This window comes from Bubalus kerabau, chromosome 6 (assembly GCF_029407905.1).
Source record: "Bubalus kerabau isolate K-KA32 ecotype Philippines breed swamp buffalo chromosome 6, PCC_UOA_SB_1v2, whole genome shotgun sequence".
NCBI lineage: Eukaryota > Metazoa > Chordata > Mammalia > Artiodactyla > Bovidae > Bubalus > Bubalus kerabau.
This window is the reverse complement of record NC_073629.1, coordinates 102,509,397-102,527,101: the sequence shown is the minus strand read 5'-3', so window position 1 is coordinate 102,527,101 and position 17,705 is coordinate 102,509,397. Positions and strand designations below refer to the sequence as shown.

The 17,705-nt window shown below is 44.7% G+C and overlaps 1 protein-coding gene across 2 annotated transcripts; it reads right to left on the bottom strand.

Annotated features, from left to right (window-relative positions):
• Positions 1-7,057: 7,057 nt before the first annotated feature.
• Positions 7,058-15,407, bottom strand: LOC129655553 (Kruppel-like factor 18). Of its 2 annotated transcripts, XM_055586103.1 has the most exons (5): positions 14,813-15,404; positions 10,160-10,366; positions 8,586-8,798; positions 7,962-8,457; positions 7,058-7,364 (listed from the first exon to the last, which is right to left on the bottom strand). In XM_055586103.1, exons 1-5 carry the CDS (start codon positions 14,957-14,959, stop codon positions 7,189-7,191), a joined length of 1,239 nt encoding a protein of 412 aa, XP_055442078.1. In that variant the 5' UTR covers positions 14,960-15,404; the 3' UTR covers positions 7,058-7,188. The 2 variants fall into 2 exon arrangements, with proteins under 2 accessions (XP_055442078.1, XP_055442079.1); XM_055586104.1 differs by lacking the exon at positions 10,160-10,366 and having other exon boundaries at positions 14,813-15,407.
• Positions 15,408-17,705: the final 2,298 nt, after the last annotated feature.

Genomic DNA, 17,705 nt, shown 5'->3' with positions numbered 1-17,705 from the left:
TTTTTCACTCTCCTCTTTCACTTTCATCAAGAGGCTCTTTAGTTCCTCTGCACTTTCTGCCATAAGGGTGGTGTCATCTGCATATCTGAGGTTATTGCTATTTCTCCTGGCAATCTTGATTCCAGCTTGTGCTTCATCCAGCCCAGCATTTCTCATGATGTACTCTGCATATAAATTAAATAAGCAGGGTGACAATATAGAGCCTTGACATACAGCTTTCCTGTTTTGGAACCAGTCTGTTGTTCCATGTCCAGTTCTAACTGTTGCTTCCTGACCTGCATATAGGTTTCTCAAGAGGCAGGTCAGGTGGTCTGGTATTCTCATCTCTTTCAGAATTTTCCACAGTTTATTGTGATCCACACAGTCAAAGGCTTTAGCATAGTCAATAAAGCAGAAGTAAATGTTTTTTGGAACTCTCTTGCTTTTTCGATGATCCAACGGATGTTGGCAATTTGATCTCTGTTTCCTCTGCCTTTTCTAAATCCAGCTTAAACATCTGGAAGTTCACGATTCACATACTGTTGAAGCCTGGCTTGGAGAATTTTGAGCATTACTTTGCTAGCATGTGAGATGGGTGCAATTATGCAGTTAGCATGAGCATTCTCTGGCATTGCCTTTCTTTGGGATTTGAATGAAAACTGCCCTTTTCCAGTCCTGTGGCCACTGCTGAGTTTTCCAAATTTGCTGGCATATTGAGTGCAGCACTTTGACAGCATCATCTTTCATGATTTGAAATAGCTCAACTGGAATTCCATCACCTCCACTAGCTTTGTTCGTAGTGATGCTTCCTAAGGCCCACTTGACTTCGCATTCCACTGCTTGACATAATGTAAAATCCTTAATGGATTTTAGTTTTCGTGAAATTTTAAGAAAATGGCTGGGATTTTTAATGGGGTGGGAATGTGTTACTGTTTTTCATATTTAGGTTAATGTCTAAAAATTCACTGTCCAGCAGATTAAATTTGGATAATGAAGAATGGTGTATTATCTTTTCTCTTTATGGTGGTTGCACTTGATAAAAGACTCAAGTGCATGCTCATATTTCTTTGGTCTCCTTCCCACCCCAGTGTGTTAATAATGCATTGAATTTTTTTTTGGTGGTTGTTATCGAGGGTCTTTTGTTTATTTGTTTGTTTGGCCACACCTCACAGCACTCAGAATCTTAGTTCCCTGCTGCTGCTGCTGCTGCTGGTAAGTCGCTTCAGTCGTGTCCAATTCTGTGACCCCATAGATGGCAGCCCACCAGGCTCCTCTATCCCTGGGATTCTCCAGGCAAGAACACTGGAGTGGGTTGCCATTTCCTTCTCCAATGCATGCACGCATGCTAAGTCGCTTCAGTCATGTCCAACTCTTTGCAAACCTATGGACAGCAGCCCACCAGGCTCCTCTGTCCACGGGATTCTCTAAGCAAGAATACTGGAGTGGGTTGCCATTTCCTTCTCCATTAGTGCCCTGACCAGGGATAAAATCTGTGCTGCCGGGAGTCTTACCCACTGGATAGCCAGTTCCCAAAGCTATACATTTTTAAAATACATACATTTGTACTAAATCCATAGAAGGTAAATCAAGGGGAGATATATATATGCAAAATTCAGAGTAGTAGTTATTCCTAGATGATAGACAGAGGGTTAGATGGGAAAAGCACGTGAGTAGATACAAAAAGTGTCAGTAATATTCCAACTCTTAAATTAGGTGAGGATTCTGGCTCAAGTCCAAGCCCTATGCATGATTTTTTTTCAGGGCTGACCCTAAGGCTGTCCCTGGCTGGTTTCCTGGGGGAAGCTACCCTCCCCACATGGGATGTGGTGCATAGCAGGGCATTGCACTTTCTGAAGCTGACCCATGGCCCCTAAGATCAGACAGGCTGATGAAAGATTTGTTTCTTGCCTGCTCACTTCCATCCATAAGCCTCTTTACTGGAGGCATTGGTGAGGCAAATTTCTTCACTATGACTCATATCTCTCCACATCTAGCCCTTTTTCCTCTTCCTCTCCAGGTCTCCCAGGTCCATAAGAAAGTAGAAGACTTTTGTCTGGGGCCTGAGGTGGCTCAGTGGTAAAGATTCAGGAGCTGTGGTTTCCATTTCTGGGTCAGGAAGACCCCCTGGAGGAAGAATAGCAACCCACTCCAGTATTCTTACCAGGATCATCCCATGGACAGAGCCTGGTGGGCTATAGTCCATGGGGGTCACAAAGAGTCATATATGTCTGATCACACAAACGCACAACAGTAAAAACATCACTGTCTACCTGCAAACATCTGACCCTTGACTGGTACTATTCCGAGTGGTTGTCAACCCAGATAATCATTATATAGTCTGACATAAGGAATAGAAGAGAGTGTTATTTTAGCCATACTGAGGACTAGTCTGGGAGTTCAGTCTCTACCAAGGAAGAAAGGGCTCCGGAGGTACGTGGCATTCAGCACAGTTTTATATCTCTCAGAACAAAAGCATACATCAAACATGACAAATATTCCTTCAAGTTTTCAAAAGAAAGAAATTAGCATGTATATGGTAAGTCAGTATGGCCTTGGCATTTGGGAAGGGGCTCTTTCAGGGAGCTCTAGCATCGGTGTCATAGGAAGGGCGGCATTGATCCCTACCCTCAAAGCAGATGTTCTTTTTACTTCAGGACGATGCATTCTCTTCACCTATGGTTAAAGCAGGTGCACAGTGGATGTTGGAGAAGCCAAAAGCCAAGCTTTCTAGTTGCAGGCCGTGACTGTTGGTGACTGTGAGCAGGTCCCTGGTGTCGTTAGACTTTCTGCAACTCAGTGTGTTATTGAGGCTCATGCTTTCCGGAAAAGAAGGTAAAGTCCTTCAGGGTCACTTTCCATAGTAATTCAAAGAGACCTAGATAGAGACTTGGTTAGTTTGCCTTTACCATGACAAAGATCATTTTCTTACACCTTGTGATGGGGCATCTACTAATGGGGTGCATTGTCACAGGCCCCCTCTTTCAAAGTGCCCCGACACAATACACTTTGGTTGGGAAGGAAGAGAAAAAAGGAGAGGAGATGGCCCAGTATTTGGTGGGAGGCTTTGGAACTGGTGCCCTCCCACTGACCCATTTGGGGATCTTGATGGTATTTGTCTACTGGGTTACCAGAAAGGCTGCTTCCTTAGAGTGGGACTCTACCAGTGAAAGCCAGGAAGCCATCCAATGGCGCACCCAGTCACCCTTTTCCTGGGCCCCATTTATCCACATTTACTCTTGTCTTACATGTCTCCACAATCTCTCAGATCACCAGTTGGAGTCTAGGGCAGGAGAAGAGTGTCATAAGCCAGTTGTGTTAGTTGGCTTTGGATTCATCAACTCTGATTTGCTTGAAAAGTGCATCTCCTTTGATAGGCAATTATTGGTCAGTTAGGGCCTTTCTAGTACCTCAAGTGAACCAGCATCATCAGTGTGACATTCTTTATTGATGCAACTGGATTCTGCAGGAGCAAAACACCTCCCTAAATGCCAGCTCACTCCTGTCAGAGAAGGAGGCCACTGGAACATCAGGAAGAGCAGTGGAAGACCCACTGTCAGAGAATTTTGGCCACACTAGTGGTGGCCTTCTTCCTACACTCCTACTCTGCCCAGACTGGGTAGTTTCTCTCCCAGCTGGAAGCCTCCAATTATTAAAGAGTTCTATGCAACCTGCCCTCGGCCCTTGTTGAAGTTATTAATGATACTTTCTGAGCATTGGAGGCACAACAGAACAGCCCCCACTCCTTGGCCTGAGTAGTGTTGGCTGACTGCTTAGTCCTTGGCTTCCAGCTGCCCAGTCAAGGAGGGGATCTGTGCCATCGCCAAGACTCGGATCAAGAAAACTGGCAAATTACAGCAGTCCATTAGGAGGCTGAGACAGAAGTCCTTCTGGCCCTCTGGAATAGACCCTAATGGGTTATAGGCCATCTTTATCTTGCTTAACAAACATAGGGGCCCATGGCTACACTCACTCCTCCAGGCAGGCCTAATCATTTGACTTGGAGTGGCTTAGATCATGGCCCTTGTACTCACCTGTCAGCATGGTCACACCCCCTCAAGGTCTGGCTCACAGGGGACCTGATGGTGTAACCTCTGCTTCTCATTCAGATACTAAAGGACCCAGGGGTTGAATTAAGGAGTCCAGTTCCAGGAGGTCAAGACCTATTTGTGATCTTTTGGGCCAGGCCATTACAAGACTATGGATGGCTTCATGCTGGAAGCTCCCCACCCTACACCAACCGGGCAGATCCCTGCAGTGCAAAATCTCTGAAGCAAGTGGCTGCAAGGACACCCACACCTCCTTTCTAGGGTTCTTGGCTGAAGCATTCTTCTCCCATCTGACTCAACATGTTTCCACTCCTAGAATTCCCCTTTCCCACCTCTCTCTCCCTTCTGCAAAATGATAGAGGTCTTTTGTTGGAGGCAATGAGAGAACTCCCCCGTAACTGTATGTAATGTAACCCTTGCCTGGTGTTTCACAAGGAAAGAAGGAACGCTGGAGAGCTGCCACCTCTTCTTTTGGTTTCCTGCTCACTCTCCAGCAGTAAGTGAATAAAGGCTTGATCTCTACTTTCAGGTTGGCTCATTGTCCTGATTGATCATCTCAATACCTGAGTGCAGGCCATTGGGTGATGGGCTCTCACAGATGTTTACTTTTGTACTTATATTAATTCATATCATACTTTATACCACATTAAGAGATAATTAATGTGAGACCTTCAAAGACCCAGGAATCTACCTCTTGGGGCCTCTGCAGTGAGAGTGTGTGGGTCAAGTAGAACTTTAAATGCTGCAGGGCAAACTGCTTCTTTTTGAAGTCTTGCAGTAGAAAGTACCTTTCTGAGTGGCCCCAAACTTGGAAGTAAATGGAGGGCTTACCCAGACACTTTTTCAAAGGAATATTATTCAAGCTGGTACTTGGATGAGGGTTCAAGTCAGACCTAAGAGGACAGGGCCTGCAAGAGCTGGGAGAAGGACCTAAACAGCAGATGAAGATGGCGAAGCTCCTCAGGAGCAGGTGTTCAGTCACGCCCAGGATGAGAGAAACAGACCCCAGGTCACTGCGGCTGCAGACATGTCAGCAGAAGCCTGAGGCCCCAGGGAGAGGAAACATCTTTCCCCTGGCAGCCAGCACTTGACCAGTCCTCCTCCTCCAACACCTCCACCGCTGTATCCTGAGAAAGCAGAAGGGGAAAAGAGACACTTTGCCTTAGAGAAAAACAGCCAAGACAGGAGGTTCAACTCTTTAATGAAGTTCATCCAAATGAGTTTCATTCAACGAGACCACTTGACACTGGAAGTGACCAAGCGTCCCTTTCCTCGTAACTCCGTAGAAATAGATCTCCAAAGAAAGAAATGAGGTGCTCAGATATGAAATGCTACGTTCTTTCTTCTTTTTTTCTTTCTTTCTTTTTAATTGGAGGATGACTGCTTTACAATATTGGTTTGATATCTGCCATACATTGCCATACAAGCCATAGGTGGACATATGAACCTCCCTCCCACTTCCCACTGAAATGCTAATTTCTTAACACATTTGAACTATGCACGCATTACAATCATCTACATAAAACATCTTTACATGTACAAATAGAAATAGAGGATTTCTATTAAAGGAATAAAGGATTTCTACAATTGCACTCATCTCACACGCTGGTAAAGTAATGCTCAAAATTCTCCAAGCCAGGCTTCAACAATATGTGAGCCGTGAACTTCCTGATGTTCAAGCTGGTTTTAGAAAATGCAGAGGAACCAGAGATCAAATTGCCAACATCCGCTGCATCATCGAAAAAGCAAGAGAGTTCCAGAAAAACATCTATTTCTGCTTTATTGCCTATGCCAAAGCCTTTGACTGTGTGGATCACAATAAACTGTGGAAAATTCTGAAAGAGATGGGAATGCCAGACCACCTGACCTACCTCTTAAGAAATCTGTATGCAGGTCGGGAAGCAACAGTTAGAACTGGACATGGAACAACAGACTGGTTCCAAATAGGAAAAGGAGTATGTCAAGGCTGTATATTGTCACCCTGCTTATTTAACTTCTATGCAGAGTACATCATGAGAAACTCTGGACTGGAAGAAGCACAAGCTGGAATCAAGATTTCCAGGAGAAATATCAATAACCTCAGATATGCAGATGACACCACCCTTATGGCAGAAAGTGAAGAGGAACTCAAAAGCCTCTTGATGAAAGTGAAAGAGGAGAGTGAAAAAGTTGGCTTAAAGCTCAACATTCAGAAAACGAAGATCATGGCATCCGGTCCCATCACTTCATGGGAAATAGATGGGGAAACAGTGGAAACAGTTTCAGACTTTTTTTTTTTTGGCTCCAAAATCACTGCAGATGGTGATTGCAGCCATGAAATTAAAAGACGCTTACTCCTTGGAAGGAAAGTTATGACCAACCTAGATAGCATATTGAAAAGCAGAGACATTACTTTGCCAACAAAGGTCCGTCTAGTCAAGGCTATGGTTTCTCCTGTGGTCATGTATGGATGTGAGAGTTGGAATGTGAAGAAGGCTGAGTGCTGAAGAATTGATGCTTTTGAACTGTGGTGTTGGAGAAGACTCTTGAGAGTCCCTTGGACTGCAAGGAGATCCAACCAGTCCATTCTGAAGGAGATCAGCCCTGGGATTTCTCTGGAAGGAATGATGCTGAAGCTGAAACTCCAGTACTTTGGCCACCTCATGCGAAGAGTTGACTCATTGGAAAAGACTCTGATGCTGGGATTGGGGGCAAGAGGAGAAGGGGACGACAGAGGATGAGATGGCTGGATGGCATCACTGACTCGATGGACGTGAGTCTGAGTGAACTCCCGGAGTTGGTGATGGACAGGGAGGCCAGGCCTGCTGCGATTCATGGGGTGGCAAAGAGTCGGACACGACTGAGCGACTGAACTGAGCTGAACTGAACAAGGAATAAAGAAATAAAGGATTTCTACAAGGATTCATAACACACTGATGAAAACATTCACTATGTACAGAAAAGTCAATGCAGAGTGCTTCTGATTCTACTGAAATGCATACACATATTCTTTATACATTACATTTATACAAAAATTAATGAAAACCTTAAAATTTAAAACTAATATTAAGCATCGATTATGTGCTGGCACAGTGCTAGGTGCCAAGCAAAGTCTTAGCAGGGAGACTCTTTCAGTTCAAGTCCTTTCCTCAAAGGCTGCTGGGCTTGTCATCATGGGAGAAATTCATCTGTGGACTCTCTGATGCTGCTTTAAGTGATCGCGTCGGGCAAAGTCTTTGTCGCATATAGTACACAGGTAAGGCCGCTCCCTCGTGTGCCTTTTCTTGTGTCTGTTGAGCTCAGATGAACGGGAGAATGCCCACGTGCATCCATTCACGTTACATTTATAGGGTTTCTCTCCTGGAACCAAGAAAGAAAGGGAGACTCGTCATGATTCAAGGTAGCATGGGACAAGGAAGTTGGAAAAGAATGGAGAAGAAAAATGTTGGGCATGTTGGGGCGGGACAGAGAGAGACAGAAGACAGGGCTGGACGGTGTGTACAGGAAAGGAAGAGGAGGAGGGCAGGATAGGCTAGAGGGCTGAAGGTGGAAGAGGAAGAGAAAAAGAAAAGTAGGAGGGAAAGCAGGAAGGTAGTGGTGGGTAGAGAAGGTTGAGTGGGGGTCATCTATTGGGACTATGGGAGTCCATAAAGAGACAGTCCCAGAAGAGGTAGGGTCAGGACCATCCTAAGAGCTCAAACAAAGCCCTCCACTTCTTCCATCATCCCGGGCAGTCAACACCACAAAACGCTGCAGCCAGGTTGCCTCTGGAGCAGAACTAGAGTCTGTTCTTAGGACTGCTTTTTATACCCTTTCAGATCGGCCAACCTTTTCTAGAGTCTTCTGGATCCCAGACTTAGAGGGAGGTGGCAAAGATCTCAAATGATGCCAATGTTTTGTAAATGCAGAGGCCTTTAGCTATTTCCCTGACACCCCCACCCTTCAGTCTGTACTCACCTGTGTGCACACGCTCATGGATCCGCAGGTGGGAAGATTTGGCATACGCTTTCCCACAGTTCTTATAGGTGCAGATGTAGGGCCTCAAAATGTCAGGCCTCTTCTGCAATGGACACCTCTGAATCTTGGGATTCCACTTCTGTGTTTCTACAGGTTGTCCTTGGATCAAATGAGAACTGGCAACATACAGAATTCTAGGATATAGCAATGATGCTGAGGAAAGTGGCATCATATAGACTCGATGGGGAGTGTCTTCATCACTGAGTTTCTTCATCTGACCCAGATAGGTAGTTTGGACCCCACTGAAGGCCATCTGACCTCCATAGAGGCTCTGGTCATCACTGAGGGTCTTCATCTGGCTATTCTCACTGGGGACTGTCAACTTGTTTGCATTAACGGCTGTTGCTTGACAATCAGAGATGAATGTCTTAAGAGTGTCAGTGACATCCATCAACTGGGATGCTGCTGCAGGGTTTCTCTCATCAAAGGAGGTCACCTTGGGGTCAAAGAGAAAGTCGCTTTAGGTTTCCAAGGGGCAAAGTAAGGCTTTAACATGGACAAAAACTGTCCCAAGGATGACAGAACATGCATAAATCATCTTTGTGGGCCTCAAAAAATCATCACCTGCTTCTGCAGGGACTCCTTTTGGCTGACGTCATCATGGGCAGTCAGAGGTACACAGAGGTCTGACTCTGGTGCAGCCGGGATTCTTGTTCTATATGTCTCATTGACCTCCTGGAGAAACTCCTCAATGTCCTCAAGTGTCGGAAAGTAAGATGTCATAGAAGCCTCTTTGCTGTTGCCTGATAACTGAACTAGATCCTCAGCTGTGGGTTTCTGCAAAAAAATGTTACAAGTTCAAATGTGGTGGTGGTGGTAGTTTAGTCACTAAGTCATGTCCAACACTTGCAAACCCATGGACTATAACCTGCCAGGCTCCTCTGTCCATGGGATTTTCCAGGCAAGAATCCTGGAGTGGGTAGCCATTTCCTTCTCCAGGGGATCTTCCTGACCCAGGGATGAAACCCAGGTCTCCTACATTGCAGGCAGATTCTTTACTGAATGAGCCACCAGTCAGATGTTGTACCCAGTTCAAATTCTAATTCTACACACACACCATCACTGGGCGTATAGGTTTCCTAAACATCTGGTAGAAAGTTTACAATTGACTGCCAAAAGCCACGATGTCAGTAGTCTCACACCTTTTCACCCTATGTGCCTCCTTGCAGCTCTTGTCATACTCTGATCAATCAGCCTGCTCAGTTTTGCCATATCCACGTCTGGTCCCTTTCTAAGTCTGCCTCTCTCAGCAAATTGTCTCAGTGACTGTAGCCTGTATTACTAAATATGATCTCCCACTCTCATCCCTGCCAAGAAAGCCCAGACTCTTCTACCTTGTCCTGACTCTCAGAGCAGAGAGACAGCTATGCTAATTTGCCCAGGGACTATAATCAAAACTTATCATGATACATCCATTGAATAAGTAAGCTGAGGACATTCTGAAGTCTTCTTCTAAACAAAATCCATAGAAATGAGAAATGGCCTTAAATTTAACTGTTATATATAATCATGCTTGAACCTAAGTGAAAATTTCCCAGCCACAGTGGAGCGAAGGCCACTGTCGCTTGGAGGTGTAGAAATAGGATATGCTCATGAGGTCAATGTCACCGTGGAGACACTCCACCAAGAAGGACCATGGAAACTTATGGATTCTCAGAGATGAAGGCCTCGTGGAAAGTCAACTTCTAATGACACCTTAATCTGGCACTTCCTTTCCTCCCATTCTCACTCTTGAAATAGTGTGATGCCAGTCTGCTTCCCTTCCTCCATTACTGAACTGAAAGCTCCTCAAGAATAGAGAACTCCTTAGTGAGTTCTGACAGATATAACTGTGAGGACCTCAGAGAAAATGGACTCAATGAAAGACTTCTGATTTTCACTCCCCCAGCTCTAGGTCTGCATCCACCCTCTAAAAGCTCAGGATGTGTTTGGGGTGTCAGTGACATCTGACATCTGGGATGTTACTGCTGGTCTACTGTCCTCAAAAGAGGTCACCTTGGGTCAAAAAGGATCTTGCCTAAGTTTCCATGGGGCAAATCACAGGCTTTAACATGGGTTGATGTTATTTCTGCACAAGAAGTGTCTGAGAGATGTTAGGACACGTATAAATCACCACTGTGAGTCCAAAGCCTCTTCACCTGGTTCTGCATGGGCTCCTTTTGGTTGTCCTCTTCATGAGCAGTCAGGGGTGCACAGAGTTCTGCCTCTGGTGCCGCTGAGGTTTCTGTCCCATATGTATCATTGAGTTCCTGGAAAAATGCCTCAAGCTCTTCCATTGCTTCAAGGTAAGAGTCTCTTGAAGCCTCTTGGCTATTGCCTGATAGCTGAGCTTCAGTTGTGGAGTCCTGAAAAAAAAAAAAAAAAAAGGAAGTTCATGTACCCTGCTGCTGCTGCTGCTAAGTCGCTTCAGTCGTGTCCAATTCCGTGCGACCCCATAGACAGCAGCCCACCAGGCTCCCCATCCCTGGGATTCTCCAGGCAAGAACACTGGAGTGGGTTGCCATTTCCTTCTCCAATGCATGAAAGTTAAAAGTGAAAGGGAAGTCACTCAGTTGTGTTCAACTCTTCGTGACCGCACAGACTGCAGCCTAGCAGGCTCCTCCGTCCATGGGATTTTCTAGGCAAGAGTACTGGAGTGGGTTGCCATCGCCTTCTCCGTCATGTACCCTACCTAGCTCAAATCCCAGTTCCAAGTTCATGCTTCTCCCTTCCTATTGATCCAATTTTAGTCTATCCCAAAAGCCTGCAATTGCCTCTTCATTGGCCTCTGTGAATGAGAGGACTCCATCTTATGTAACCTTCAAGACAGTCAGAGTAATATTTCTAAAATGAAAACTCTTCCTATGCCACCCTATCTATCAGTGGATGTGGGAATCTAGATGAATGTAAAAATATCCCACCACCCCTACATAGATATTGTCCCACAGAGTTTTAAAAATCATAATGTGATTCATGTTTAAGATTTCAGGACACAAGTAAGCTTGTGAAATGACGACCAAATATATTTAATGGAAAAGGAAACCAAAAACCAGGTTAGCTACACTATATCAGGAAAATTCACTGGCCAAATCCGTTACATGAGAAAAAGAAGATCATTATATAATGAAAGGGAATAATTAGTCAAGAGATAGACCAACTGTCCCCTGGAAGAGGAAATGACAACCCACTCCAGTATTCTTGCCTGGAGAATCCCAGGAACAGAGGAGCCTGGCTACAGTCTATAGAGTTGCAAAAAATAGTAAGACTGAAGCAACTGAGCACACAGGTGTCCAATAGGCACATGAAAAGATACTGTTTATTCAGTTCAGTTCAGTCACTCAGTCACATCCAGCTCTTTGTGATCCCATGAGCCACAGCAAGCCAGGCCTCCCTGTCGATCACCAACTCCCAGAGTTTACCCAAACTCATGTCCATTGAGTCAGTGATGCCATCCAACCATCTCATCCCCTGTCGTCCCCTTCTCCTCCTGCCCTCAATCTTTCCCAGCATCAGGGTCTTTTCAAATGAGTCAGCTCTTCACATCAGGTGGCCAAAGTATTGGAGTTTCAGCTTCAGTATCAGTCCTTCCAATGAACATTCAGGACTGATTTCCTTTAGGATGGACTGGTTGGATCTCCTTGCAGTCCAAGGGACTCTCAAGAGTCCTCTCCAACACCACAGTTCAAAAGCATCAATTCTTTGGCGCTCAGCTTTCTTTATAGTCCAACTTTCACATCCATACATGACTACTGGAAAAACCATAACCTTGACTATATGGACCTTTGTTAGCAAAGTAATGTCTCTGCTTTTTAATATGCTATCTAGTTTGGTCATAACTTTTCTTCTAAGGAGCAAGCAAGTGTCTTTTAATTTCATGGCTGCAGTCACCAACTGTAGTGATTTTGGAGCCCCCCAAAATAAAGTCTGCCACTGTTTCCCCATCTATTTGCCATGAAGTGTTGGGACCAGATGCCATGATCTTAGTTCTCTGAATGTTGAATTTTAAGCCAGCTTTTTCACTCTCTTCTTTCATCCTCATCAAGAGGCTCTTTAGTTCTTCACTTTCTGCAATAAGGGTGGTGTCATCTGCATATCTGAGGTTATTGATATTTCTCCTGGAAATCTTGATTCCAGCTTGTGCTTCTTCCAGCCCAGCGTTTCTCATGATGTACTCTGCATAGAAGTTAAATAAGCAGGGTGACAATATAGAGCCTTGATGTACTCTTGTTCCTATTTGGAACCAGTCTGTTGTTCCATGTCCAGTTCTAACTGTTGCTTCCTGACCTGCATACAGGTTTCTCAAGAGGCAGGTCAGGTGGTCTGGTATTCTCATCTCTTTCAGAATTTTCCACAGTTTATTGTGATCCACACAGTCAAAGGCTTTGGCATAGTCAATAAAGCAGAAGTAGATGCTTTTTTGGAACTCTTTTGCTTTTTTGATGATCCAACGAAAGATGGCAATTTGATCTCTGTTTCCTCTGCCTTTTCTAAATCCATCTTGAACATCTGGAAGTTCACGGTTCACATACTATTGAAGCCTGGCTTGGAGAATTTTAAGCATTACTTTGCTAGCGTGTGAGATGAGTGCAATTGTGCGGTTGTTTGACCTGTTTATTGAGTAAATGCAAATAGAAACTCCAGTGAGATAACACCTCTACCCCGATAGAATAGCTATATCAAAAAGACAAGATATAAATCTGGGGCAGAATTTGGGGAAAAGGGAATTCTCAAGCACTACTGTTTGGAATGCAAATTTTTACAGCTGTTGTGTAAAACAGTATGGAACCTCCTGAAAAGGTAAATACCAGAACTACTGTATGATCCAGTATTCCACTGCTGGGTGTTCAAAGGAAATGAAATTCATATCTTGAAAAGAGATCTAAACTCCGAGGTTGATTGCAGCCCTAGTCACCATAGCCAAGATATGGAAACAACCCAAGTGTCTGTTCAGCAGATGAATGATTATGTGCTATTCAGGTATCCAGCGCTTTTTGAAGGATTACCATTTCCCTTTTATGGAAAATCTACACTAGTACTTGTTTTCAGTAATCTACAAAAAAAAAAAAATGATTTTTGCTTTTACAAAAAGAGTTGAAAGTGAAAATAGTGTTCATCCTCTGTTTTGCAGTGAACTTGAGTAGACTGGCAGACCCTCCCTGGGGAACTACACTCAGCATCTCAGCATGAAGTGCCATAGCCTTGAACTCTCTCCGTGACCATCTGTGCTTTGTCTTCATTTGTTTTGCTAATCCTTTAGCAAGAAGGGTCCTAAGGCTTTATACCATTTCAGCTTACAAGAGGTTTCATAGAAATGTTGCACTTTCTGAGAACAGAGGAAACCTGTGTATATACTACAGAACATCATTCAACCATCAAAAAAGGAAATCCTGACATTTGTAACAATATGGATGAACCTAGAAGGCATTATTTTATGAGAAATATCAGAGAGACCTAACCCTTATAGTACTATTTTGTATGTAAAATAAGAAAAAGCATTTGAACTCATAGAATCAGAGAGAAGAGTAGTGGTTGCTAGTGGCTGAGGGGTCAGTAAATGAGAGATATTGGTCAAAGAGCAAAAAGTCTTAAAACAATTAAGTTCTGAGGATCTAATATATAGCTTGGTGATGACAGTTAATTGAATACCAGAAATTTACTAAGAGAGTAAGTCTTGAGCATCATCACCCAAAACAGAGAGGTATCCATAGCAAGTGATTACTGTGTTCACCATGTTGAATATGGTCATCATTTCACAACATATACATACATCATATTAGCATGTTGTATATTTTAAATCTATGGGAGTTTGTCAATTATACTTTGATAAAGTGAAAGCAAAAGTCACTCATTCATGTCCGACTCTTTGCAACCCCATGGACTATACAGTTCTTGGAATTCTCTAGGCCAGAATACTGGAGTGGCTAGCCTTTCCATAGGAGAAGGTGATGGCACCCCACTCCAGTACTCTTGCCTGGAAAATCCCATGGACGGAGGAGCCTGGTAGGCTGCAGTCCATGGGGTCGCTAAGAGTCGGACACGACTGAGCGACTTCACTTTCACTTTTCACTTTCCTGCATTGGAGAAGGAAATGGCAACCCACTCCAATGTTCTTGACTGGAGAATCCCAGGGAGAGAGGAGCCTGGTGGGCTGCTGTCTATGGGGTCACACAGAGTTGGACACAACTGAAGTGACTTAGCAGCAGAGCCTTTCCATTCTCCAGGGGATCTTCCCAACCCAGGGATCAAACCCAGGTCTCTCGCATTGAAGGCGGAGCCACAAGGGAAGCCCTATTTCAATAAAGCTGAGTATAAAAATACATTTTTTTCAAGGTAGGAAGAAATCCGTGCCCGTCCCTCATAGATTATAACTCTCTTCCTTAATTGTCCAATATCTATTAATGCCATAATACACCCAGACTCCTCCATACATGGTCACAGTCACACATTTTTCACATCCTTCCATTGTAAGCAGAGGTTGCAGCCACCCTATTCCACATAGTGATCTGGGGACTCAGGGGACCATCCAGGCAGCATCCTTGCCCTCAAGGGACCTTCGGGGACATGAAACTGAACAGGTCTCAGCGCTGTCTGCTTGCAGGAACCTGTCTGTGTGAGGGCATCCCCTGGACAGTGCATGCACACAGGAGTGCCCAGTCAACAACCCCTTGAAGAAATGAGCCATTTCGAATGTTTGGGTTCCTCTTTCCCAAGAGTGTACTCCTGCTAGGCCTCATGACTGTACACCTGGAAGCTGCTGACCTTCCACCCCAGCGCACAGACTTTGGTGTCTGGTTTAAATGGTGCAGACTCACCATCGGTGCATCCAGTGTGTGTTCAGGGACCTCAGCGTCGTGGGCCAAGAGTTTCCGGGACTGGGATACTGGCCGGAGCACCTGGCCTTTTGTAGAGCCGGGGATGGATGTACTGCAGTCCCAGACCAGCTTTCTTTGGTTGGCCATGCCCTGCTGATTGGATCCCAGCCTCAGAAACCAATCACCTGGGAATTTTCGACCTCTCAGGGTACCTACCTGATTAGGTCACCCAGAGGCACTTCTGGATGTTTTTTTACAGTCATTTGCCAGGTATTCAAACTGCGCAGGGAAAATGGTTTACACAAAATGGCAACCCACTCCAGTACTCTTGCCTGAAAATCCCATGGATGGAGGAGCCTGGTATGCTACAGTCCATGAGGTCGCTAGGAGTTGGACATGACTGAGCGACTTCACTTTTACTTATCACTTTCATGCATTGGAGAAGGAAATGGCATCCCACTCCAGTATTCTTGCCTGGAGAATCCCAGGGACGGGGGAGCCTGGTGGGCTGCCGTCTTTGGGGTCGCACAGAGTGTGACACGACAGAAGTGACTTAGCAGCAGCAGCAGCACAGTCATATGTGGTGGAATCTGTAACTGTCAGCATATGATGCAGAAAGTGAGGCTCAGGGAGGTTAAGCAACTTGCTTGAGATCACACCCAATGTCAGTCACAGGTTCTAGATTTGAACTCAAAAGGTTTATAATCCAGGTCCTTAAACACATCAGAGGTGTCAACCCAGGATCCAATCAGCGTATGTATCCAATCAGTTCTGTATATTTCATCTCTAGGTTGTAAACAGAATCAGAAGTGCTTCCAGGGTAAAATCCTGGATTTGATGAGATCACCTAGAAACCATTTCCATCTCCCCTCGCCCACCCCCAAGTGTCATGGAGACTGTTTTATCCCAGTGGCATGATCCACGTCTGGAGTCACAAGAGTGACTCCTGACCCTCTTGCAACTCCACTCCAGGTCCGAGTCTGGTCCCCACTGCTTATGGCTCATCCATCAAGAGCAAGCTTCAGGGCTTTAACCATTCATAGACCTGCTGAAGGGGTGCCCCACCAGCCTCGGGTCTCTAAAATTTTTCAAGTTGCTCACATCTGTTCACCTGGCCTGATGTGGGTTGAGAGATGAGGTGAGTGGGACGGAAGAAGCCCAGTCGGGTCCTTGGACCCACTCCCTGATTCTGGCTTCTGCTGTTGGCCACTGGCAGGCTTGTCCTCATGGGCATCTCCAGGGCTCTTGAGCTCTGCTCACTCAGAGGCTGCTCCTCTGGAGATATCAGTTGATAATCCAAACAGTTTTCTCACACACTCTTTTATTCCCAGGCAAGCACTGTTCTGTTTTTTCTCACTGTTCCACATATGTAAATGACAAAGTATAATGTTTCTTTGTGTTTTTAGACTCATATGTATGGCATTGTTGTTGTTGTTGTTCAGTCGCTAAGTCATGTTTGATTCTTTTTGACCCCATGGACTGCAGAACGCCAGGCTTCCTTGTACTTCACTATCTCTAAGTTTACTTAAATTCATGTCTTTTCAATGGGTGATGGAACCATCATACTGAACCACTCACTATGCTGGAACCATCTCATCCTTTGTCCCTACCTTCTCCTCCTGCCATCAATCTTTCCCAGGATCAGGGTCTTTTCCAATGAGTTGGCCTTTCCCATCAGGTGGCCAAAGCATTGGAGCTTCAGCTTCAGGATTAGTCCTTCCAATGAATATTCAGGGTTGATTTCCTTTAGAATTGACTGGTTTTATCTCTTTGCAGTCCAAGGGACTCTCAAGCGTCTTCTCCAACCAAAAGCATCAATTCTTCAGCACTCAGCCTTCTTTATGGTCCAACTCTCATATCTATACATGACTACTGGAAAAACCATAGCTTTAACTATACAGACCTTTGTTGGCAAAGTAATGTCTCTGCTTTTTAATATGCTGTCTAGGTTTGTCATCGCTTTTCTTCCAAGGAGCAAGTATCTTTTAATTTCATGGCTGCAGTCACCATCTGCAGTGATTTTGGAGCCCAAGAAAATAAAATCTGGCACTGTTTCCACTTTTTCCCCATCTATTTGCCATGAAGTGTTGGGACCAAATGCCATGATCTTAGTTTTTTGAATGTTGAATTTTAAGCCAGCTTTTTCACTCTCTTCTTTCATCCTCATCAAGAGGCTCTTTAGTTCCTCTTCACTTTCTGCCATTAGGGTGGTGTCATCTGCATATCTGAGGTTGTTAATATTTCTCTCTGCAGTCTTGATTCCAGCTTGTGATTCATCCAGCCTGGCATTTCCCATGATGTACTCTGTATATAAGTACATGATGGCATGGCATTACTCAACACTTATTCTGAAATTGGCCTTTTCTCACTGGACCTTGTATCTTCCATCTATTCTTGTGGATAGTCACTTAGTGCAATGTTTTTATTGTGGCTTTTTTTCACTTTGTGTGAGTAGAGTAATGAGGAGATGCATCCAAGAAAATTTGGGGGCCTCAGGAGGGACTGGCTTTTCTTTTTAAAAAATTTTTAACTTCAGGGACATGCCACGTGGCATGTGGGATCTTAGTTCCCTGATCAGTGATGAACCTGTGCCCCTACAGTGGAAGCTCAGAGTCTTAGCCACTGGACCACCAGCATATTCAGGAGGCATCTGGTGTGAGCCCACCACCAGGACAAAGGAGAGCTGGTTCCTTTCCAGGTTATCTTCAAATAAATTTGGAAATTGCTTTTGGTTAAGGACTAAGGGTCTGTCCATGTTCATGGATGTGTACAAAACAGCAGGCCCAGGCCTCTCAAATCCAGTGTCACTGACTGAATTTGCATTGATTCGTAAAAGAAACATAGTAAATAGTTTGAAGAAATTTTAGTCTGAATCTTAAGGTAGTTTTGATTT